Source organism: Colletes latitarsis, chromosome 10 (genome assembly GCF_051014445.1).
Source record: "Colletes latitarsis isolate SP2378_abdomen chromosome 10, iyColLati1, whole genome shotgun sequence".
NCBI lineage: Eukaryota > Metazoa > Arthropoda > Insecta > Hymenoptera > Colletidae > Colletes > Colletes latitarsis.
This window is the reverse complement of record NC_135143.1, coordinates 28,713,747-28,740,136: the sequence shown is the minus strand read 5'-3', so window position 1 is coordinate 28,740,136 and position 26,390 is coordinate 28,713,747. Positions and strand designations below refer to the sequence as shown.

The following is a 26,390-nucleotide window of genomic DNA, read 5'->3' as shown; positions in this document are numbered from 1 at the left end:
CGCACCGCATGCACGCTACAGGAAGAACGTGCAAAGGCCAATGCACAGCGATTCGTCTAAATGCACGTGGCGGTACGTATTACGGTGGGATAAGCCCAACCGGTGATCATTCGCGCGTTTACATTTACAAGGTATAGTCTGGGCCAAAATATAGCGAGGTTGTAAACTAAAACTCTTGAGGGTTGGGACCGACTACTGCTGCGGCACTTAGGGCCGTACATGACATATTGCTTGAGGGTGCCTTTCTGAATGTTTTTCTGTGTCCGTAACTGCACTACTTTTTTCATTTTCTAAGTGCATACAGGGTGTTCGGCTACCCTTGGGAAAAATTTTAATGGGAGATTCTGGAGGCCAAAATAAGACGAAAATCAAGAATACCAATTTCTTGATGGTGGATTCGTTAAGAAGTTATTAACGTTTAAAGATTCACCAGTATTGAATTTTTTTCTCGAAAGTGGGTAGGATTTCGGAAGTATGTCTATTCACCAAAAATGATTATAATTAATCTCCACAATCGAAAATAATTTTTCCAGAACGATTTGAAACTTTTAAATTTCGCCGAAAAATTTAGGCATCTACCACCTATCGATTTTTCTTAAATATTCGTTTTTGATTTTTAGTAATTTCGTTTGACGTCCTACGGAAAAGTTGTTTAATACTTTTTAAAGGTACAAATGGGCTCTACTTCAGAAAAAAGTTTCATTGAAATATATTCACTATTATAGGAGTTATGGTTGTTTAAAAATTGGACAATTTTTATGGGGGTTTTCTTATTTTAGGGAGTCAAGGAACAACTTTTTGTATATTTTTGCGATTCCTACATATTCTTCATCTAAATACGCATCGTTTGCGTTTTTGAAAATTAAAATCGTCCAATCCGTTCAGAAGTTATGGTGTTTTAAAGATTCGCATGAAATTTATGGGATGCATTTCTGGCCTAAAATTATATTTTCGGTAAGGAATTTTTTTCTCGAAAATGGTTAGGATTTCGGGGGTATGTATAATGACCAAAAATGATTGCAATTGCCCACTGTAATTAAATATAATTTTTTTAGTATAATTTGAAACTTTTAAATTTCGCCGAAAAATTTAGGCATCTACCACCTATCGATTTTTCTTAAAAATTCCTTTTTCATTTCTAGTAATTTTGTTTGACGTCCTACAGAAAAGTTGTCTAATACTTTTTTGTAGGTACCCTTGAGCTCTATTTGAAAAAAAAGTTTCATTGAAATATATTCACTATTATAGGAGTTATGGCTGTTTAAAAATTGGACCCTTTTTATGGGGGTTTTCTTATTTTAGGGATATCAAGGAACAACTTTTTGTATATTTTTGCAATTCCTACATATTCTTCATCTAAATACGCATCGTTTGCGTTTTTGAAAATTAAAATCGTCCAATCCGTTCAGAAGTTATGGTGTTTTAAAGATTCGCATGAAATTTATGGGATGCATTTCTGGCCTAATATTATATTTTCGGTAAGGAATTTTTTTCTCGAAAATGGTTAGGATTTCGAGGGTATGTCTATTGACCAAAAATGATTATAATTGATCCCCGCAACCGAAAATAATTTTACCAGAACGATTTGGAACTTTTTAATTTAATTGTTAATAACTTTTTAACGAAGCCACTATCAACAAATTGGTATTCTTGATTTTCGTCTTATTTTGGCCTCCAGAATCCCGCATTAAAATTTTTCCCAGGGGTGGCCGAACACGCTGTATTATAAGCAGGTAAATTAAGATATTAACCCTCTATGGGCCGAATTTGTTTCTTGAATATAAACTTACGAGCCACTTACTTTGATATTTGGTGCTGCCAACCGTCATCAATATTGTTATTAGTAGACTGCGGATCTTTATGCAAATTCGTATTTTTATTAATAGAATTAATGAAATGGGAACTTTATAGAGGGTTGTCTCAACCCCTAAATACAATAATTTGTATCTAACTTGAAACATTTCTTATATTTTGGCATATTAAGTGTATTCTGTAGTTTTTTGAAAATTTAAATTTCCCATAAATGCATAAACATCCGCAGTCTAGTTATTAGTTATCTCAGAAACATTAAATAATCTTGTGAGAAAACTAAAATTATTTAGTAAAATGTCGATATATTAACATGTGACCTGAAAGTTACACGGGCCCATAGAGGGTTAAAGACTTGACTAAGACCTTTACCTGTTACGATACCTCTAAAAATGGCGACACTAAATAAAATATTTCTTCGTACGGCCCTGACTATGGTCTAAGGCCCTTAGCTGCTCGTATTTCTATCAATTCATTTGTTTCGGGTGCTGAAACGTGTAAACTTTGACACCCACTCGAGTTTACGACCTCGCTATATTGTGGCCCGGACTATACATAGTTTCGTATGGAAATGTATGCGCGGCGACAGGCATACAGAAACGCTTCCTCGTCAGAACGGACTTTAATAACCTCTTTACCGGGACATTAATTCACAACTGGGCGTTATTCGAATAAATTTTTATAGGAGTCCACTAAAAAATTAAATCGTACGATTAAATCATTATTCTTGTGTACGCATTAAACTGAATTATTATATTTTGGGACATCCGGTGTATTGTCGCGGTGTACACAATGCCCCTCTCCCCGCGCGGAGAGGACGGTTTTTGTTTAGGCGGACACGGGTAACGGCTCTCGGAATTGGGATAAGCGACAGTAGTCGTAGGCAACGCCTTGAACCGTCGATAAGGTCCTCGACAATTATTATATTCCCTTGCACGCCTTTTGTTCCTTCTTTTGGTTAATAAAATATGTGTCCGTGAAAGCGGCCCAACTCATTACGTACCCTGCACTTGATTGGAAATGAAATTTGCCCAACTGTGCATCGATTCCTTTTGGGTCACGTTTTCAATTAGTTCCATTATCGTTGTCCACGTCTATTGATTCGACCGAGGGACAAGAACTCCACGACTGGCGTGGTGTGTCAAGGACAAGCAAACGTTTCTACAAAGCGCGACAACCTCTTTCGCGGGATATTCACAGTCCTGTTTATCACGGAACGACTTAGCCTCCGATAAAATAAAATCGATCGTCGTATCTGGCGGAAACCATGCCCTTCGTGCACACGTGCGTCGATGCAACACGTTATGCTAGCATAACCTCAAATATCGAACGTTCCTCCCGGTTAGTATCCGTAACCTTCTTTTAGTCGATCGATGCTTTCCACGCAAAAAAGTTTGTCCTCAATTCATGTTGTTACGGGACGAAATTAACTCGTTATCAACTGCGTTACGCGTTAATATTTATCACTGTTCGGTATATTCTATGGGGCAGTATATTCTTGACGTATCAGTTTAACTAGGTTGTTAACATAGGCTACGAGTCTTGACTTCTTAGCAAAATCTAGAGACTCCAAGGATTGAAAACTGTTATGACATAATTTCGGTTCTTCAGAACTGTTTCAGTCGAAACCTTTGCATAACAGTTAATAACAGTTATTTTTGGACTCTTTCAAATCCCTGCTCTAACCTCAAGCTTTTTACGCAAGCTTTGTGGACTCATACTTAGCTAGGTTTAAAGATTTTTAAACATTGAAAGATTTATTTTATGTATCTGCATAAATGCATTTTTTAATGAAAGCTAAATTTTGTTTCAGTCACACTTGGTTCTAAAGAGCTACATCACAGGTCAAAGGGCATGCCAGTTCGGAACTGCAGATTCATTATCAACAACTAAGTAAGTAAAGAAAAAAAAACCAACTTTTGTAATCCGCTATATGAGGCTTTAAGTTTTATGCAGAAGTTTTGAATACTCAATCGAATTACACATTTATTGATTCTCGATACGCACATTGACACTCGCGATGGAATATCAAGCGCGTTACTTTTCCGCCTTCTTTTCACAATCGATAACAAAATACACTTCACACGACATTCTAAGATAGCCACTCGGCTGACGATTCACTCTCGTGACAACCGGTGTCGTCGATCGAGTAGACGTCACGAGGCTCGGCAAATATTTCGCAACAGAATTGCGACGCTACTTACAGTACTTGACAAAAATATACAACACTCCGCATATTTATATACAGAGTGTTCAGTGAACCCTGGGAAAAATTTTAATGGGAGATTCTGGAGGCCAAAATAAGACGAAAATCAAGAATACAAAATTGTCGATGGAAGTTTCGTTGAAAAGTTATTAACAATTAAATTCAAAAATTTCAAATCGTTCTGGAAAAATTATTTTCGGTTCCGAGGGACAATTACAATCATTTCTGGTCATTACACATATCCATGAAATCCTACCCACTTTCTAGAAAAAAATTCGAGAAGGTGTGAAATTTTTCGACGAAATTAAAAAATTTCAAATCATACTAAAAAAATTATATTTAGTTACAGGGGTTTATTACAATCATTTTTGGTCATTACACATACCCCTGAAATCCTACGCATTTTCGAGAAAAAAATTCCTTACCGAAAATCTAATTAAGTGCCCAAATTTTTCGACGAAAAAAAAAAATTTCAAATTGATCTAGAAAAATTATTTTCGGTTCCGAGGGACAATTACAATCATTTTTGGTCATTACACATAACATCGAAATTCTACCCACTTTCTAGAAAAAAATTCGAGAAGGTGTGAAATTTTTCGACGAAATTAAAAAATTTCAAATCATACTAAAAAAATTATATTTAGTTACAGGGGTTTATTACAATCATTTTTGGTCATTACACATACCCCTGAAATCCTACGCATTTTCGAGAAAAAAATTCAAAACAGGCTGAACTTTAAACGTTAATAACTTTTCAATGAAGCCTCCATCAACAAATTGGTATTCTTGATTTTCGTCTTATTTTGGCCTCTAGAATCTCTCATTAAAATTTTTCCCTGAGGTGGCCGAAAAAATTAATAATAAGATAAAATTACTTGATTTTCATCTGATTAATGAAAATTGAATGTACATTAGATTATTATAAAATACAGTAAAATTATCATAATAATAGTTAATACGTATAAAAAAATTACTTAATAATAAGATAAAATTATTTGATTTTCATCTGATCAATGAAAATTGAATGTATATATTATAACCCTGTATATTCTATATTTCAAAGGAAAATATTGTACGTTTTATATGTTTGCATATGTGATTCTTGAGTTTGAAGGACGTGCAGCGAAAAAGTTGAAGAAAAAAGTATTAGCATAAGCTACTTTGATTGGACAAAATTATAAGACATCGAACAAAAAATTGGCATTTCTTTTTATATTAAACATTCCGTAAGTAAAAAACTTTTCAGACAAAAGTTACTTCGTGTAAATAATTTTTTTTATACAAATTAAATGTTCGTTACATTGATTCGCCGAATGTGCCAGTTAATGCATCTATGACGTATATCTCACTGCACAAACTTGTTTTTGCTCACTGCAACGATATGTAAATAGGCGTAAGATGAACTATGTTCCTATTCTCATTGTATCAACAACAATGAAATTTACGGGTTCCGGGGTTTTCGAATTATCACGTACACCAGCGTAGCAAACATAAAAAAATATGTTTTCAAACGTTTAAGAAATTTTAATTTAAAAAATTTGTGAAAATACCGCTTGTTTTGAGCCTGTGAAGGTGGTGTAACCCCTTAAATGAAGTAGATCGAATCAGATAGAACAGATAAGTTACCGAAAACATTTTTGACGATACTGAACGGTTGAGATATATAAAATGTACGGTTTCTTCTTTTAATTACAAAAGATATTGAAACTTTCGAAATGTCTTATATTTTTGTCCAATACTGTATCAGTCGATAATGAACCACACGTTTAATCACCCGTCGGAATCCCATTGCTCGGCTACCAAAGAAAATACGGTCGTCGTGGCATTTCGCACTGTTGAACACGTTTCTAATTAAATACCACCTGGTCTGTGACGAAAAACGTACATCGCGGTATTTCTTATCCGCCGAGCACGCTTCGGAACCGACAGCTCGTGTGCGACGACGCCGCGAGTCGAAAGGAGAAACACACCCCTATCGTGCCCTCGCGAATGATCGAACGAATTCTATAAACAGAAGGAATTCCCCGCGTCGTCCCGAGCGTGCATTCTACACGAGAAATAAAAGAAAAAGCCGTCAACGTTAATGGGATTCCTGTCGCGAACTCGGAGGCCACGTCTTCCGTTACACGGAGTATACGATCTTCGTCTCACCTCCTGCTTAATCATGTTACTCGAGGATATCGTCGACATTTTCATTGCACTCCCCTCGTCGTTGCACCCCGAGCTGTTGCTCTCTGGAAGCTTCGTGTTTAACGCGTTCACGTACACCGGGTAGACGAAAAAAAAAACGTGCGACGCAGCACGTTTCGTGGAATGACACACGAGTTCCGGTTTCCTTCGACGGGCTTGTAGACGCAGGGTAACCACGCGCCGCGCGATAATTACTATGTTCGCGTTCGAGCAGCGACGTACGACTCACTATCCTTAACCGTATCTCACGAGTTTTATATCGCGACTGCGACCAGTGACGGCATTTGAGGTTATTTACGTCGAATGTTGCCAGATGTGACGTATTTTTCACGCATGCGCCTCGAGAAACGCATCAGTAAAGTGCATCAGTCCGTGCGGAAACGGGTATCGTGTGAACCCCTGTTTGGTAATTGCGTGAAATCATTAAAAATTTGGTGGAAAATGAATGGAACATGGTTGAACAATTCTCCTAAATAATTAGAAAGTAGATCTCGGTCCTGAAATTCATGGCATGATACTGACACTTGTGATTTTACACTCACTTGTGCTTTTAGTTGACTTACCCGCTTATCGGGGTCTGATAGACTTAGTATAGCTCATAGTACTGGCTATTAGAGGTCACGTGTACCATTGTTGGACTTTATTTGAATAAATCTTTCATTCCAATAAGGAATATCAACGTTTGCTTACTTAAATCAGTATAGATTCACAAATAACGAATAATTCAAGGAACAAATGGATTGTTACGAACATTAATTAATTCTATTCGTCATTGAAAATAACTTTTGTCCAACACTAGTTTTCATTTATTAAACAGTACAGAATAATTTATAAGTAAAACGTGATTCTTTTTAAAATGCTTACACGTGAAATGGGGCTCTCTGTTGACTATGTACGTAACTGTTTTTTGCCGCACATGCGCGAAGAATACCTGTTCCACGCGCGTATTTAAAGGTGCATTTTTACCTGATACTAGCAATAAGTCGTGACATTCCGCATGTCATTCCTTTGGTTGCCGCGTAAACTCAAACTTGACATTGTCATAATCCGACTGTCACCCAGAGTCGTAACATTAAAATCGTGAATACGCCTAGGATAAAACTGTCACGATATGATGGTAACGAACATCACGATTTTTAATTTCATGTGAAAACGCACCTTTAAGTACACACCTCCATGGACGAACGTGCTGAATAAGCGGTTGGACGAATAGAGGCACAAAATAGACGGACGACCCACTGACGAAACGACAAGTGATGTCTCCCTTAATAATGTTTCATATACAGGGTGTGGCCACCCCTGGGAAAAATTTTAATGGGAAATTATGGAGGCCAAAATAAGACGAAAATGAAGAATACCAATTTGTCGATGGAGGCTTCGTTAAAAAGTTATTAACAATTAAATTCAAACATTTCAAATCGTTCTGGAAAAATTATTTTCGAGTGCGGGGGTCAATTACAATTATTTTTGGTCATTACACATACCTTCGAAATCCTATCCATTTTCAAGAAAAAAATTCGAGAAGATGTGAAATTTTTCGACGAAAAGAAAAAATTTCAAATTGATCTGGAAAAATTATTTTCGGTTGCGGGGGTCCATTACAATCATTTTTAGTGAATACAAATACCCATGAAATCCTACGCATTTTCGAGAAAAAAATTCAGGAAGAGGAACAAATTTGTCGATAAAATTGAAAAATTTCAAATCGTTCTGGAAAAATTATTTTTGGTTGCGGGGGTCAATTACAATCATTTTTGGTCATTGCACATATCCCCGAAATCTTGCGCATTTTCGAGAAAAAAATTCAGTAAAGTCGAAACTTTAAATGTTAATAACTTTTTAGTGAAGCCTCCATCAACAAATTGGTATTCTTGATTTTCGTCTTATTTTTGCCTCTAGAATCCCCCATTAAAATTTTTCCCATTTTTCTTTTACCTATCTTACTTCAGAAGGAAGGTTCGAATTCAGATTCAGAAAATTCGTAGAACTGACTCGACGATTTGAAAATAGTTTAATTGGTTTGGAGTATCATCGAATTTTGATTGATGAAGTGTGAGGAATTTGATAATAAATACGATGAAACTGTCGTTAAGCATTTGTTATGATGAATGACTGGCTAAAATTATGTGTGCAAGATCGCCGCGATAAAGTTATCTAATTAGATAGTTGCTGACAGTTGTTTTTGCATTCGAACTGTTTAAAGTTTCGCTCCAATAAGAAGTTCTGATTTAAAATAGCCGTGAATCGACGATATAAATAATAAATGAAACAATAAAGATTTTGTTACAAAAATCACTCGTTAGTCCGAAAAGATACCAGCCAATGATAAAGAACCAAACGCTATCTTAAATCAATTAATATTGCTAAATTATACAGCCTGATAAGACCGAAAACATTCGACAGGAAAGCTTTTATGGTTCGATGTACATTCCAGTTCATAAATTACAACAATTGTTTTGTTTCGAGCAAATCATCGACAGTTTGGATTCGAGTGAAAGATCCAACTTGCGTGAACGCCATTTTGTTCTATCACTGTGCTTAGCCTAGTCACGAACGAATTTCCTGCATGCACGAGTACGAATAAATAAAACTGAAATACGATGAAACGTTTTGCGAAAATTCAACAGTTGTTGCGCGATAGGTGTTTCGTGTTCGTCGACGCGTGTTACGGCACTGGATTCTGGCTGGCCTAGTGGGGGGTTCAGAGATAAGTGGGGGTAACAGACTCTCTCACACTCGTACACTCCGTTACGAGCGGAGGAACATTATCGGTGAATGTGCCGTGAGCTGGACGGAGGCTCGTCCTCTCAAGGGCGTAAAGGTCACTCGATTCCTCCAGCGGGACGAATTCGGCGGAACCGTTGCATCACGCGACGCGTTTCCATTGCGCTACTGTTCGCGAGATTTGCGTGGTTTCATCATCGTCGGACACATTCGGAAAACTGTTCCGCGGAAAAGGAAAATTCTACGAAACTGACCCACGATTAGATTCGTGCGTAATTAACCTTCACGATTAGATAGATTTATAAAACATCGACGACATTAGTTTCCCCTTATCAATTGTTTTAATCGTGTTCCCCGACACGTTCGTTCGCGGTCTGAAAATTTTCCAATTGCGAGACACGTGCACGAGATCGCACCGCTCGTTCTTCTCGTTTCTGCTCGGCCTAGATAATATACACAACTTACGAATTTAATAATGCCATAAAGCTAGTATTAAACCATCGTTCCGCGTTCAGATAAATGCTATTTATTTATAGGTTAACGCAGTTAAATAGTTTGTTTGCTGTGTCGCCGCGACGAGTGCAAAAGGCCTCGTTTGCTCATTGTCGTTCATCATTCGACATCTCCGCGACTCTCGGGAACGACGAATTGGAAACATTCGAGAATTACGTGCAAAAGAAATTGAATATTTTGCGTTCAATTTTACTAAAGAAATTCGATCTTGCTACGTGCGTAAATGTTATCGCCGCGATGAATGGCGAAAACTTGGAAAAGCATTATTATCAATCTCGAGCCCCCTTCTTTTATCATTATTGTTATTGACGTTCAAAGTACCAAGAATATGGAAGTCATTTTCGCAAAAAATTCGATAAGATGTACGATATCATTTGCTGAAAGATACTCTTTAACACATACTCGAGCGATTAACATTTCGTTCGACTGTACCGAGTAATGACTGTCGACGATTACTAAAATCTTTTATCGTGCTCGGTCTTCCTGTTTCTCCTTTTCAAGCTGATCAATGAAGTAGTATTTTTATCAAAAATTATTCTTTACAATTAAAAATTAATTATTTTTATTTAATTCATTGAAATTTATTCTCATTTTAGATCGAACATGTCCAGCGTGTAATTATAGATTCGTAAGTATCGTATAATAAATGAAAACCATAATTCGATAATCGATACTCGCGTCGATGGAATGAAATGTTAATGTAGTATAATATTATACGATCGAGTATGCGTCAATCGTTTACAGTACAACGATCGACGACAATAATGAAACGAAATGTAAATTAATTAGGTGGTTGATATTACATAATAATTTTATTATATAATAATGTGACATTTATAATAATAATAAATATTCCATCTGTGAATCTGATGATTCATTATTTACTAAGAATAATGCAACATCGGCATTACAATGACCTAACCTGACCTGTTTGTCGTTCGAACAAAAACGACGAGTTCATCGATTTCAGTTTGAAACAGATCTCGATGACCTCGATGATCTCGATGATCCACTAATTATGGACTAATCGAACGAACGTTTGTCAAAATCTAAAAAAATGTGAATTTCAAATGAAAACGAGTATCAGGCGATTATATCGTAGTAGGTTCGAACGTTTCCTTCGCAGATAAGCCAATTGATGATAAATATTTTGCAAGACATAGTTGTGAAATTTGATAAATTGCTCCAAGTACTGGATTTGATTTAAAACATTTAAACTAATCTGTATGCAATTTAAAATTCAATTATCTGGAAAATAAACAAACTGTATTTTCCTTGTTTCATTTCGACCGTTTATTTTGAAAGTGGCGTAAGTCCATTTTCCAAAAAAATCGAGTTAGCTACTTTAATAGTTACATTTTTACATGATCGTTTCATTCAGAAGCAACTTGTTACTAATACAGAGTATTAGGTCAGCCCTGGGAAAAATTTTAATGAGGGATTCTAGAGGCCAAAATAAGACGAAAATCAAGAACACCAATTTGTTGATTGAGGCTTTGTTAAAAAGTTATTAACAATTAAATTCAAACATTTCAAATCATTCTGAAAAAATTATTTTTAGTTGCAGGGATTAATTGCAATCATTTTTGGTGAATAGACATACCCCCGAATTCTTACGCATTTTAGAGAAAAAAATTCAGTAGGGGCGGAACTTCAAACGTTAATAACTTTTCAATGAAGCTTCCATCAACAAATTGGTATTCTTGATTTTCGTTTTATTTTGGCCTCTAGAATCTCCCATTAAAATTTTTCCTTGGGGTATTTTAAAACACAGCCACATGAGGAACATAAATAAATAATACCTATATCTTATGTTAAGTTTAACAATATATCAATATAATTAACATTCAAAATGAAAAATACTACTCCTATTTTATTTCTTATTATTGATAAACAAAATTTAAGTGATATTTAATTTTTCATAACAGAAATTAAATGATTTTTACAATTGATCAATTACGAATGTGGTGTAAGTCCACTTGCAGCTCGTAAATATACATTATTTTAAATAAATTCGCCTAAAACAAATTTATATAATCAAATTACATATCGATAAATTAGTAGAAACATTGCCAGACTTGACATAATTACCTCATATTTTTTAATCGACAGATATGCTAAGTTTTAAATTTCTCGAAACAAAAGACAATGGATTTGCATCACTTTCAAAATAAACGGTCCATTCATTTGTTTACATAGAATCATCCCACTTCCCGGTTGTAAAAAGTTAATTTAAGAAATTAATAATAAATTAATTATATTTTCCTTGTTACCATCGATCGGTTCGAATTGATTATTATAATAGTCTTTCCTGTAGAGCTGCGTGTATCCTCCGGAGATTATATTATAGTTTCCGCGAGGCACGCGATATACATATGTATTTCCGTCCATTGTGTTTTCGAATGGCGCACGATTCTCTCGTTGTTTGTATTATAATGGATGGTGAACACGAGCATGAACGAACAGTGAAAGCGAACGATTCGCGATCGCTAGCATGTATCCGATACACCGTCGATTGCAACAGCTGTTCATAGTTATAACATCAAGTTTAGAATCGTTGTCGATAAAACACGCGTAATAATGAAATTCCTGCGAGTCACGATTATTACCGAGTTTCTTCATAGAAATACGCGCGATACGAAGCTAAGTGCTAATTGCTCTTCTCCGCGACGTTTCACCTTGAAGAAATTGTTAAAAAACCGAGACGAAGTAAGTTTTGTTAGTTTGTAAAATATTTTAAATCGTCATTGAAAAACGATAGAGAACATTCTTTAAAAATTGTCTGCATATTTTCCATTTCCCTGCCCATAACAAACTGTTCAGAATTGGATGTTCAGCCACCTCTGGGAAAAATTTTAATGGGTGATAATAGAGGTCAAAATAAGACGAAAATTAAGAATACCAATTTGTTGATGGAGGCTTTCTTAAAAAGTTACTAACAATTAAATTCAAAAATTTCAAATCGTTCTGGAAAAATTATTTTCAGTTGCGGGAGTCAATTACAATCATTTTTGGTGAATACACATACCCACAAAATTCTATCCACTTTTTAGAAAAAAATTCGAGAAGGTGCTACAATTTTTCGGTGAAAAAAAAATTTTCAAATCATTCTAAAAAAATTATTTTCGATTGCGGGGGTCAATTACAATCATTTTTGGTCATTACATATACCCTCGAAATTCTACCCACTTTCTAGAAAAAAATTCGAGAAGGTGCTACAATTTTTCGGTGAAAAAAAAATTTTCAAATCATTCTAAAAAAATTATTTTCGATTGCTGGGGTCAATTACAATCATTTTTGGTCATTACATATACCTTCGAAATCCTACGCACTTTCGAGAAAAAAATTCAATACTGGTGAATCTTTAAACGTTAATAACTTTGTAACGAAGCCTCCATCAACAAATTGTTATTCTTGATTTTCGTCTTATTTTGGCCTCTAGAATCCTCCATTAAAATTTTTCCCAAGGGTAGCTAAACACTGTATAATTCTTAAATTATCCAAGTGGAAAAAAATCTTATTAAAGGGGACTCCCCTAGATTCTTCGTCTCGAGAATTCATTCAAGCTGACCCTCCTTCTTAAACCGCTCTACCTACGCAAAACAACTCCTGCACGTGTCCACCGTAACGTCTGACGACAAAGAAACGAAACGTATCGGGGAACGTGTTATGTAGTGCGTGACTATTCTGTGTAACGTATAATTAGTCACGGTTACACAATGTTGATAAACAGCTTGAACCAGTAAAAAGAAGCGCAGTTAACGCGCAGAATCCGATCGCCGGTTTATTGAAATCACGGCTCGCGAAACGAAATTATCGGTCAAACACATTAACTGCGATAAACGTTGCTAATACATCGCGAAATCTCGTAATTGTGTAAACTGATCCACACGCAATGTGAGCACGTTAAATCTTAGCTATAGTATTTTGAGGATATTTAAAAAAATTATTCCTTTTTTCACCGGTATTCAAATGCATTTAAATATTGTGTAATTTTTGAGGTTAACTGCATAGTTCTGTTTAACATTGTAGGCTACATAACCTAAAATTTGTTTCAGTACTTATTTTCGTAACACTGTTAAAATTCACAAATTCTATTCGAATTTATTTCCCTTGGCGTTTTAATTTAAGAATTAATTTTTTTAGTTTCATAGTGGTAAATCATGTCATCCATATGTGGTTGACGTGGCAGTTAATAAAGAATTTGTGAATAGTACAAGTTCGAAAAAAAGAAAGAATTTTTTATATCCGATGGGTGAAGGAACGATTAATGCATGCAAACGCGAACATGGCGGCGGTTAGAAAATGCGGGTATTGCCAATTTCCTCAGTCGTTGACGTCTCGTTGCGTCAGCCATGAAACTCGCAGGCTTAATGCACGCAACAACCGAGGAGAGTTTATAAGGGATGACGCAACAATCAGCTGCTTTCAGCGAGGGAACGCAAGGCGCAGTACGATTGGTCGACGCCAGGCGAGGGCTTGAACAGTCGATCCCTTTTTCTTGATGTCATCAACATCTCTCTAGGAAACGGCGTTTCCGCGCGAGCATGTGACTTTTCAACGCCTATCGTCGACGCACAGTGGGTGTCATTCCCCCTACTGCTATAAAATCTATCGACACCAGGTATTCGAAACAATTATAACAATCGAAAAGACAATGCAACGTTCAGTACTGAACGGAAAGTCGAATTAATTCCACATAACCTAAAATTTCCCAATAATTTCAAACAACACAAGATCGATCGAAACAGTTATAAGAATCGAAAAGACAATGCAACGTTCAGTACTGAATGGAAAGTCGAATTATTTCTACATAACCTAAAAATTCCTAATGATTTCAAACAACACAAGATCGATCTAAACAGTTATAAGTATCGAAAAGACAATGCAACGTTCAGTACTGAACAGAAAGTCGAATTCTACATAACCTAAAATTTTCCAACGATTTCAAACAACACAAGATCGATCGAACAGTTATAAGAATCGAAAAGACAATGCAACGTTCAGTACTGAATGGAAAGTCGAATTATTTCTACATAACCTAAAAATTCCTAATGATTTCAAACAACACAAGATCGATCTAAACAGTTATAAGTATCGAAAAGACAGTGCAACGTTCAGTACTGAACGGAAAGTCGAATTATTTCTACATAACCTAAAATTTCCTAATAATTTCAAACAACACAAGATCGATCGAAACAGTTATAAGAATCGAAAAGACAGTGCAACGTTCAGTACTGAACGGAAAGTCGAATTATTTCTACATAACCTAAAATTTCCTAATAATTTCAAACAACACAAGATCGATCGAAACAGTTATAAGAATCGAAAAGACAGTGCAACGTTCAGTACTGAACAGAAAGTCAAATTCTACATAACCTAAAATTTTCCAACGATTTCAAACAACACAAGATCGATCGAACAGTTATAAGAATCGAAAAGACAGTGCAACGTTCAGTACTGAACGGAAAGTCGAATTATTTCTACATAACCTAAAATTTCCCAATGATTTCAAACACAAGATTGATAGACCTCATCGATCATACTTCTTGCTTATGTCAAACTAAATAATTATCATTTCTGAAGAGATTAAAACGATTGGAGCAGGAAACACGTTATTATAGCGTCACACGGGCGCATTCAACCTCCAAATACGCGATGGAGGTTGCACGGTACATACTAGTGTCACGTGATGTTACATAACCTCACATTTTTAAATCGTTTTCGTGTCTTTGCTCGCCTGCCAATCGAATCTAATTTCCGAAACTACGAAAATTCGGGATTTTATAGGAAAAGTTTCCCAAAAAACATTTAACAATTATCGAACACCGTAGCATAATTTCATAATTTACTTTATTTCATTTTCCCACTCTTTATAATTTATTTTATTCGTTTTTAATTTTACCGTACAATGAAATCGTCGAACAAATGAATCTTGCCCCATTGTTCAAACATTCATGTTATTAGGGATTACTACAAGTACTTGATCATGGAAAAATTTATTTCTCTGAAATTTATCTCTGGGAGGATTAAAAAACAAAAATGATTTCATTCAATTTTTTAATCTTGCGAATTAACGTTGATACAGATAATATCGTTTATGCGAATGATAAACAATATCGTTCATTCTCAGATAGGATTAATTAAAACAGTATCCATTTTGTAATCGTAGCGAATTCTATAATCTGAATTTTTCGAGTGTTCTAACAGCATTGAGAATTAAAATTACACCCCAACAAAATTCGACTTCTAGAAAACATCAACTAAGAACAGAATATTCTAAATTTAATAAATACAAACTCCTAGTTATAATATTTTAGAAATCGTAAAATAGTGTAAATAGATTCTAAATCACTTTATTGCTTTAATGCCATAATCGATATTATCATCTATGGGTAATAGGATTAAATTTGAGTTGAAAAATGTTAATAACGCTTATGTAACTATTGAGTCACGAGAATTTATACAGGATTAAAGTTACCCAACTTCAATTGCTCGAGTATTTGTTGGATAGTAACGGAGCAGATTAATTTAAGCTATTCTAATCGTCTGTCGTCATTTCGATCTCTATCTTGGATTTTCTTGAGCAAACATTAAATGTACAAGCGATTAGAAATGTTGACAGTTTCAAAAAAATATAATCAACTTTAATACACTTTTCTTGTCATAATATCGTAAATGAAATTATAAAATGAAAAGTGTACATTTCGTTTTCTCGGTCTCAGTATTATCGCATGCAGTCTCTCGAGACGGAACGATTTAATCATCAAATTGTTTTTTCTCCTTGCAACATAGTCTTCGCGTAATTACCCAGCGGCTATCGTATAAAATAACTTTCCGCTTACTGTTAGCGTACGATACAGAAATAATACAATTCGAAGAATTAAATGCAGTAAATTCACGCGTTTCGTATCCCGAGCACGGGTTTCGTCATCCAACAGCGAAAGAATGCGATCGGTAAATAGGAACACGATACGTGTGTAGCCTCACGCGCGCCTTTTCCTTCCTGCACATCACGAGGAGCATCACTATACAGGGTGTTCGGCCATCCCTGGGAAAAATTTTAATGGGAGATTCTAGAAACCAAAATAAGACGAAAATCAAGAATACCAATTTGTCGATGGAGGCTTCGATAAAAAGTTATTAACAATAAAAATTCAAAAATTTCACATCGTTTTGGAAAAATTCTTTTCGGTTGCGGGGGTCAATTGCAATTATTTTTTGTCATTACACATATCCCCGAAATCCTACTCCCCTTCGAGAAAAAAATTAGGGTAAGTGGTGAAATTTCACAGCGAAAAAAAAAATTTTTCAAATCGTTCTAAAAAAATTATTTCCGATTGCAAGGGTCGATTATAATCATTTTTTATGAATAGATATACCCCCGAAATCCTACCCAGTTTCGAGAAAAAAATTCGAGAAGGTGTGAAATTTTTCGACAAAATTAAAAAATTTCAAATCGTTCTAAAAAAATTATTTTTGATTGCAGGGATCAATTATAATCATTATTGGTCAATAGACATACCCTCGAAATCCTAACCATTTTCTAGAAAAAAATTCGAGAAGGTGTGACATTTTTCGACAAAATTAAAAAATTTCAAATCGTTCTAAAAAAATTATTTTTGATTGCAAGGGTCGATTATAATCATTTTTTATGAATAGATATACCCCCGAAATCCTACCCAGTTTCGAGAAAAAAATTCGAGAAGGTGTGAAATTTTTCGACAAAATTAAAAAATTTCAAATCGTTCTAAAAAAATTATTTTTGATTGCAAGGGTCGATTATAATCATTTTTTATGAATAGATATACCCCCGAAATCCTACCCAGTTTCGAGAAAAAAATTCGAGAAAGTGTGAAATTTTTCGACAAAATTAAAAAATTTCAAATCGTTCTAAAAAAATTATTTCCGATTGCAAGGGTCGATTATAATCATTTTTGATGAATAGATATACCCCCGAAATCCTACCCAGTTTCAAGAAAAAAATTCGAGAAAGTGTGAAATTTTTCGACAAAATTAAAAAATTTCAAATCGTTCTAAAAAAATTATTTTTGATTGCAAGGGTCGACTATAATCATTATTGGTCAATAGACATACCCTCGAAATCCTAACCATTTTCTAGAAAAACATTCGAGAAAGTGTGAAATTTTTCGACGGGGAAAAAAAATTTCAAATCGTTCTAAAAAAATTATTTTTGATTGCAAGGGTCGATTATAATCATTTTTTATGAATAGATATACCCCCGAAATCCTACCCAGTTTCGAGAAAAAAATTCGAGAAGGTGTGAAATTTTTCGACAAAATTAAAAAATTTCAAATCGTTCTAAAAAAATTATTTTTGATTGCAGGGTCAATTATAATCATTATTGGTCAATAGACATACCCTCGAAATCCTAACCATTTTCTAGAAAAAAATTCGAGAAGGTGTGACATTTTTCGACAAAATTAAAAAATGTCAAATCGTTCTAAAAAAATTATTTTTGATTGCAAGGATCGATTATAATCATTTTTTATGAATAGATATACCCCCGAAATCCTACCCAGTTTCGAGAAAAAAATTCGAGAAGGTGTGAAATTTTTCGACAAAATTAAAAAATTTCAAATCGTTCTAAAAAAATTATTTTTGATTGCAAGGGTCGATTATAATCATTTTTTATGAATAGATATACCCCCAAAATCCTACCCAGTTTCGAGAAAAAAATTCGAGAAGGTGTGAAATTTTTCGACAAAATTAAAAAATTTCAAATCGTTCTAAAAAAATTATTTTTGATTGCAGGGATCAATTATAATCATTATTGGTCAATAGACATACCCTCGAAATCCTAACCATTTTCTAGAAAAAAATTCGAGAAGGTGTGAAATTTTTCGACGGGGGAAAAAAATTTCAAATCGTTTTGGAAAAATTATTTTCGGTTGCAGGGGTCAATTATAATCATTTTTGGTGAATAGACATACCCCCGAAATCCTACCCACTTTCTAGAAAAAAATTTAATACTGGTGAATCTTTAAACGTTAATAACTTTTTAATGAAGCCTCAGTCAAGAAATTGATATTCTTGATTTTCGTCTTATTTTGGCCTCTAGAATCCCCCATTAAAATGTTTCCCTAGGGTGAAAGGATCTTTCGACGTCGAGCAGTTCATTTGCATTTTTCATAATAAGAAAGTTATAGAAACTAGAAAAAGTAGCCATCATTATTCGTGGACCTTTACATAATTCAAATATAAACTCCCAGTTTTACGAATCGCGTTGACAAGCACCCTAACCTATAAAACCTACTAACCTATAAACGCCTACCTAACCTATTATTGTTTTATTACAGTTAATTGAATAACGGTAACCACATATTTTTGAAATAACCAACAAATAATATGGCGACATAGATATGCGATGCAGTTTAAGTTTATTGATGCTGAATGTTTCGATCCTAGGATTGGACCACCTTCAGCAACAATGGCCTGAATATTTGTTCCACATATTATTTAGGTCATTGTCACTGAAGACGAACCAAATCTAGAACCGAAAAATCTAACATCAATAAAGTTAAACTATGTTGTACATCTGTGATGTTAAATCATTTGCGTTTCATTTCATTTATTTACAAAGAAAATTGGATTTAAAATCGATGGAAACTAATTTATGAAAGACGAAACGTAAACGGTGGCCAATAAAAGTGTTCCTTCGGACCGTGTCAATCTCGTTTGTCCTCGGTGTCTTTCACATTTGCACAATAATAAATCGTGACGCGTCGTCGGCAAACTTTCAATGGGGACCGGCCTTCGTCCCCGACACTTTTACACATCCGCACTTTATCGCCATCGAACAGAGGAAGTTGCGATAACCAATATAGTAAATATAAAAATATTTAATACCGTAGTACCTTTATTTACCAAATATTAACGCGAGAAGTATAATTGGGAAGATAAAGGATTTATGTAAATCAATGTCTGGTCTTTTCTGTTTGACTCTTTATTCTGCACCCTATTGTGCCTTTTGTTAGGACAATACACTGTTCTGCGCTAATTGGAGCTATATTACAATAGCGGCACAAATATACATAACTTGCGACGAGATTTTTTTTCTTTGTTGATGTTGGCTAAAGAATTGCAAGAACACCAAATTTCTTTAGTAAACACTATTGGACTTTGCTACTAGTCAAAGCATACCTCTGTTAAGAACATTTATGCATCAAGTATGGCACTCGTAATCGATTAAAAATTAGTAAATATTAAATATGGCATTCAACGAGTAGGTTTTTGCTAATAAGAGATTGTGTAAATGTTGTTGAAAATCTGAAATAATCCCTGTGGCAACCCTACACATTAGAGAATAGTGATTTCTCATAGAACCAGAAGAACCTTCGTCCACGGTGTCAAGTACGTGTCCGAGTAAGCGTTCTCGATCTCAAGGCGATAGTTACGTGAGCTAGGACACGTAGATACACGCAGACTGTGCATTTCAGGGTCTCTGGTGAAATTCATGAAGATCATCGTCACGATTTCGCTACTTTCACGCCTTCATTACCATTTTCTATCGATACACACTGTCAAACGATGTTAATGAACACACGAAATAGATAACTAAAAAATTGTACCATAACAATATTTTACAAGTCAAAATACAGGGTGTTCGGCCACCCCTGGGAAAATGGGGGATTCTAGAGGCCAAAATAAGACGAAAATCAAGAATACCAATTTGTTGATGGAGGCTTTCTTAAAAAGTTACTAACAAATAAATTCAAAAATTTCAAATCGTTCTGGAAAAATTATTTTCAGTTGCAGGGGTCAATTACAATCATTTTTGGTCATTACACATACCCCCGAAATCCTACGCACTTTCGAGAAAAAATTCGAATAGTTGTTGAAATTTTTTGACAAAATTAAAAAATTCCAAATCGATATAGAAAAATTATTTTCGGTTGCGGGGGTCAATTACAACCATTTTTGATGAACAGACATACCCCTGAAAACCTACGCAGTTTCGAGAAAAAAATTCGAGTAGGTAGACAAATTTTTCGACGAAATTGAAAAGTTTGGAAACAATCTAAAAAAATTATTATCGGTTGCGGGGGTCAATTGCAATGATTTTTAGTGAATAGACATACCCCCGAAATCTTGCTCATTTTCGAGAAAAAAATTCAATACTGGTGAATCTTTAAACATTAATAACTTTTTAACGAAGCCTTCATCAACAAATTGATATTCTTGATTTTCGTCTTATTTTGGCCTCTAGAATCCACCATTAAAATTTTTTCCAAGGGTGGCCAAACACCCTGTATGAATATAATTATCAACTTATTTTTTTCAATCATGATCAGAAATATAATCGTGATTTATGATTAAATAGTCAATCGTGTCTAATGAGATTCGCTCTAATTACTCGTATTATTCGTTAATCGTTCTCGCTGATAAGGCGGGAATCATTAATTAGATTATGGTAGTATGGACCGGACTCTGGTAAGTCAATGTACGAAGATTGGCCTCCGTTTCGTAATTATAGGGGTCACAGCGTAGATATAAAAATGGCAACAGTACTGATATTGTGTGTATCTGCAGACATTGATTATTTTTTAAAGAAAATATTTTTAATATAAATGAGGGTCACGGAAGCATTATCACGTTATCATGTTGTGTCGACTGGAATTGAATAAGAATTTCTTTTTTATGACCCCTTCTCGAAGCATTGACAGACGCCTGTCAATTACCCTGTAAACGCAATGCAAACACGCTTAACAATACGCGAAGAAAGATTCGTCGTTGTCGAAGTCGGTGTTTCTCACCAATTTGTGAAGCGAATGGAAAATTGCCCGCCATCTTTGGATTGCAATATGGCGGGCGCAACGAACCGCACGGCGGCCATCCAATTCGACCCGCGAGACAAATAACAGGAGGTTACCACATTTTCAACGACCGTGAAGCGAGAAACGTGTAACTTTTTACCACGGAACACGGGATGGAACGTACTCGCAAAAACTGAGTCGATAACACTGCTCGACGAAAAAAAAAAATATAGAATTTATTCGGTCGCGTTAGTTTTATGTTAATTAGACAATTTCAAAGTCCAATTCACGTTATCGTTGTTCGTTTTAATTTTTAGGCGATCGAATTAACAGCATAGAAAATTTCAAACCGTAAAATGTGACCCACTGGGGGGGAATACGTTGAGAACCACTGGCTCAAGCGATAGAATGTCACTATTACCGAATACGGAAGAATTACGAACAAGTTTCCTCCGCTGAATAGTTTCATTAACCCGATAATGTCACAATAGATTCAATTGAATGGTCTGATTAATTACGTTCGTATTTTACAAGCAGCAGATTATTCGAGATCTTCGCCATGCAATACTTATTACCATTGCATTAAGGATTTATGAACGAAGCTTTCTTTCTCGATGAAATTACAAGACACGAAGATTCAAAGCTTTAAATTGTGTTACTTTGTGTTACTGAGAAATGTTACGACGATGAACCGTGATTTTATGTCGCTTGAAAACGGACCTTTATGCCCGGCGCGACTCTAAATGCGTGACGCAACTGGCTCGTGACGTTGCATCATATCGACGAATGATCTGACGCGAACGAATGTCAAACGTGTACAAATTGTAAACAATCTCGAGTCCATCTTTTAAGCTGCAGTTATTCTATTTGTGTTTAGTAATTTTGCTGATTTCTTAAATACAAGGTCCCAAGTGCAGAGTCCACATTAAAGCGTTTCAAATATGACCAAAGCAATCATCCGTCTTATAACTATTTCTTCTATTCTTCTAATTGCAATATATCGACACCCAACTCTCGTTCTACCTCGTCTTCTCGACTCGTTATATGACAGATCGTTACGTCTGGATCTTTAATAATTATCGTGTCGACTATTACAATATGTACAGCCTGCAAAAAAATTGTTCGTAGTAATAAAATAATTCGTGATTATAATTTCCAATGAGCAACAGTGACGTATCGGCGTCCGCGATAATGAGAAGCAAACGCACATCTGCCTATCGATATTTAAATAACTTTGAATTGATTATGAAGCGTTTTAGAATTTTTCGTGGCTCGACGATGCTAGGAACGCTTCTACGAAGTGAAATTCAAACCGAGCGTCGTGCAATTAATTTACCAACCATTTGCCAACGTTTTACGTTAATACTTTCTTTATTATACAGGGAAAAATTTTAATGGGGGATTCTAGAGGCCAAAATAAGACGAAAATCAAGAATACCAATTTGTTGATGGAGGCTTCGTTAAAAAGTTATTAACAATTAAATTCAAAAATTTCAAATCGTTCTGGAAAAATTATTTTCGGGTGAGGGGGTCAATTACAATCATTTTTGGTAATTACACATACCTCCGAAATCCTATTCATTTTCGAAAAAAAAAATGGAATAGGTGCTGAAATTTTTCGGCGAAAAAAAAATTTTTCAAATCATTCTAAAAAAATTATTTTCGGGTGAGGGGGTCAATTACAATCATTTTTGGTCATTACACATACCCCCGAAATCCTAGTCATTTTCGAGAAAAAAATTCAATACGGTCGGAACTTTAAACGTTAATAAGTTTTTAACGAAGCCTCCATCAACAAATTGATATTCTTGATTTTCGTGTTATTTTGGCCTCTAGAATCTCCTATTAAAATTTTTCCCAAGTCTCAAATCTTAAATGAGAAAAAAATTTTTTGTCGAATGAACGAACGCGCATATAATTTATTTTTTATCTCCACGTTGCGGTTAATTAACCTGGAGCTTCGTTTCGCGATAATAGTAGCTATTGTTAACTGTAATTGCTTTTTTTTTCAATGATAATTTATCACTTCGAAAATCTAGAAGTTTTTCAGCGTCATAATTAGTATGATGTTTTCAAATTTTATTTAATTTTTTCATATTTTCGAAGGGAGAAAAATGTTTGTGTGTGACAACGTTTGACATGTTCCATACATTTTCTATCATTTGCACTGTGGAACGATACACCGCAATAAAATTAATGAATGAAATACGAGACTAGAATATTCGCTTCGTGTAAATGACACGCACGTGCTACTCTCGTTTAATGCATGCACGTGCTGGCATCGAGAATTCCATTAACCCTTTGGCGGATAATTTAAATAACCAGGCGCATTGATTGACATCATTTCGTAATAATTGCGTGCAGAACGCATAAATTTTATTACAGCTCTCTCGTATTTGGAATTTAGAATGTGTAATTTTTCTAATTTACTTTTTACTTTAGTTAAGAATTCTGTTACTGATCGTTGCTTGGAACTTGGAAGTCGAACTTATGATAGATGGCGCTGTTATGCAACGATGCTATACAGGAAACTGAACGTTTGCACGTTTAGACTAAACACTCGAGGTTGTAAAATGCAAGTTGGAATTTGTTTACATCTCCATTGATCACACAATGGCGTTATTAAAGACCTTACTTATCGATCAGTCCTAGTAAATATTAATAAAATTCATTCACAATGTCTGAATCATCGCAAAGTAGATCATTTATAATTTATAATATAATTATTTCCAAGAATTTCTTTAATTATTTCCCTTCCTCGATTCGCGTGGCGATTTCCAGAGACTTAAATATTCTTATCGAGATTTAAATTAAAAAATTGAAAATTGAAATTATTTAATTGCCTTTTTTGAGACGACGGGCACGCACATTTCGTCTTCGTTGTGTTTCATGCAACATGGCCTGCGAACGATCACCTTAACGGGCTAGAAAATTGAAATAAAAATACATTTTTCTATAACGCTTTCAGAAAATTAAATCCAAAGAGTATTTCACGAATTGAAAATTTACCAAATTTTCACCGGGAACGTATCCGTGTTCCATTTTTTCCAAAAAAATCGGGCCAAATAATTACGAAACACAATCACTGACGGACATTTTGAATACCGATGACATTTCTGAAAAAACTGAAGTTCGTTAGTAACAATGGTCGACGTATAAAATTGACAGAATAGAATTGAAGAAATTTTTTAAAATCGTTTCGAAAAGTCAGTATTAAAAATGAAAAAATTGTTCGATCTTTATCAGAATCGAAATATAGCTATTTGACGTATAAAAGCGTAAGGAAATTTTCATAAGAACAGCCTATTAAATTATTGCAAAAAGCATAACAATTATAATACCAGCGATTAGTACTTCCATACTTGGTTATCTTATCTGTAACGTATCGCAATTTGATTCTTAATTAAATATTCAACGTGGAAACGCTTGGACCCCCATTTGCGATGAAAATATGGTACGTTAACGGTATAATATCAGTGCCAATGCGATTTTGTTTAAGCAGAGGAACAAAGACAGTCGCGTACAAGTCAAGGTCCTTTACTTTGCTTCCTTCTCCCGTTACGATTCAAGGTATTGGCACGACGACACGAATTCGCGACAGTCAACTGATGCATCATTGTAAATAAATTGTAGTAACGATGCATGATCCGCGCGTGTGGCGCAGACATAGAGAAATCTATAAATAATGTCTTTTAGAATCTCACTTCATCGAGCCAAATTTTCAATCATCGTGTTCAATGATATAAATATTAATTTCGATAGGAAATAGTAATACTGTATACAGGGTGTTGGGCCACCCCTGGGAAAAATTTTAATGGGGAAGACGAAAATCAAGAATATAGATTTCTTGACTGAAGCTTCGCTAAAAAGTTATTAAAAAATTAAATTAAAAAATTTCAAATCATTCTGAAAAATTATTTTTGGTTGAGGGGGTCAATTACAATCATTTTTGGTTAATAGACATACCCTCGAAATCCTACGCACTTTCGACAAAAAAATTCGAGAAGGTGGTGAAATTTTTCGACAAAATTAAAAAATTTCAAATCATTCTAGAAAAATTATTTTCGGTTGCAGGGGTCAATTACAATCATTTTTGGTGAAGGGACATACCCTCGAAATCCTACGTGCTTTCGAGAAAAAAATTCCAGTAGGAGGACAAATTTTTCGAGAAAATTAAAAAATTTCAAATCATTCTGAAAAAATTATTTTCGGTTTCGGGGATCAATTACAATCATTTTTGGTGAACAGACATACCCCCGAAATCCTACGCAGTTTCGAGAAAAAAATTCGAATAGTTGTTGAAATTTTTTGACAAAATTCAAAAATTCCAAATCGATATAGAAAAATTATTTTCGGTTGCAGGAGTCAATTACAATCATTTTTGGTGAAGGGATATACCCTCGAAATCCTACGTGCTTTCGAGAAAAAAATTCCAGTAGGAGGACAAATTTTTCGAGAAAATTAAAAAATTTCAAATCATTCTGAAAAAATTATTTTCGGTTTCGGGGGTCAATTACAATCATTTTTGGTGAACAGACATACCCCCGAAATCCTACGCAGTTTCGAGAAAAAAATTCGAATAGTTGTTGAAATTTTTTGACAAAATTCAAAAATTCCAAATCGATATAGAAAAATTATTTTCGGTTGCAGGAGTCAATTACAATCATTTTTGGTGAAGGGATATACCCTCGAAATCCTACGCACTTTCGAGAAAAAAATTCGAGAAGGTGTGAAATTTTTCGTCGAAAAGAAAAAATTTCAAATCGTTCTGAAAAAATTATTGTTGGTTGCAGGGGTAAATTACAATAATTTTTGGTGAACAGACATACCCCCGAAATCCTACTCACTTTCGAGAAAAAAATTCCAGTAGGTGGACAAATTTTTCGACAAAATTAAAAAATTTCAAATCGTTCTGAAAAAATTATTTTTGGTTGAGGGGGTCAATTACAATCATTTTTGGTGAATACACATACCCCCGAAATCTTACCCAGTTTCTAGAAAAAAAATTCAGTACGTGCGGAGCTTTAAACGTTAATAACTTTTTAACAACTTAGTATTCTTGATTTTCGTCTTATTTTGGCCTGTAGAATCTCCCACTAAAATTTTCTCCAGGGGTGGTCGAACACCCTATATTTAACCATTTCGACTCTGATGAAAGTGCTGGCAAAGAA

The 26,390-nt window shown here is 34.7% G+C and overlaps 2 protein-coding genes and 1 long non-coding RNA gene across 6 annotated transcripts in view; 1 reads left to right on the top strand and 2 right to left on the bottom strand.

Annotated features, from left to right (window-relative positions):
* Hex-a (Hexokinase A) overlaps nucleotides 1-26,390 on the bottom strand; it is a 47,904-nt gene that overhangs the window by 15,926 nt on the left and 5,588 nt on the right. Inside the window, exon 1 of one of the 3 annotated variants that reach the window (XM_076775358.1) lies at nucleotides 6,167-6,483. The exons of the other annotated variants lie outside the window; for them this stretch is intronic. Coding sequence (XP_076631473.1) covers nucleotides 6,167-6,211 — 45 coding nt within the window. The 5' untranslated portion in view covers nucleotides 6,212-6,483. Of the gene's footprint in view, nucleotides 1-6,166; nucleotides 6,484-26,390 lie in introns of those variants that run through there. 3 annotated transcript variants of the gene reach the window in all.
* LOC143346850 (uncharacterized) lies at nucleotides 85-2,275 on the bottom strand. Its single transcript, XR_013080516.1, has 3 exons — nucleotides 2,165-2,275; nucleotides 1,718-1,754; nucleotides 85-277 (listed from the first exon to the last, which is right to left on the bottom strand). It is a non-coding gene; the product is annotated as an uncharacterized LOC143346850 (long non-coding RNA).
* The window catches only part of LOC143346841 (BRISC complex subunit FAM175B), a 36,174-nt gene continuing 13,443 nt past the window's right edge, over nucleotides 3,660-26,390 (top strand). Inside the window, exon 1 of one of the 2 annotated variants that reach the window (XM_076775361.1) lies at nucleotides 3,660-3,702. The gene's annotated coding sequence lies outside the window, so the exon portion shown is untranslated. Of the gene's footprint in view, nucleotides 3,703-13,838; nucleotides 14,067-26,390 lie in introns of those variants that run through there. The other variant, XM_076775360.1, reaches the window with a different exon arrangement.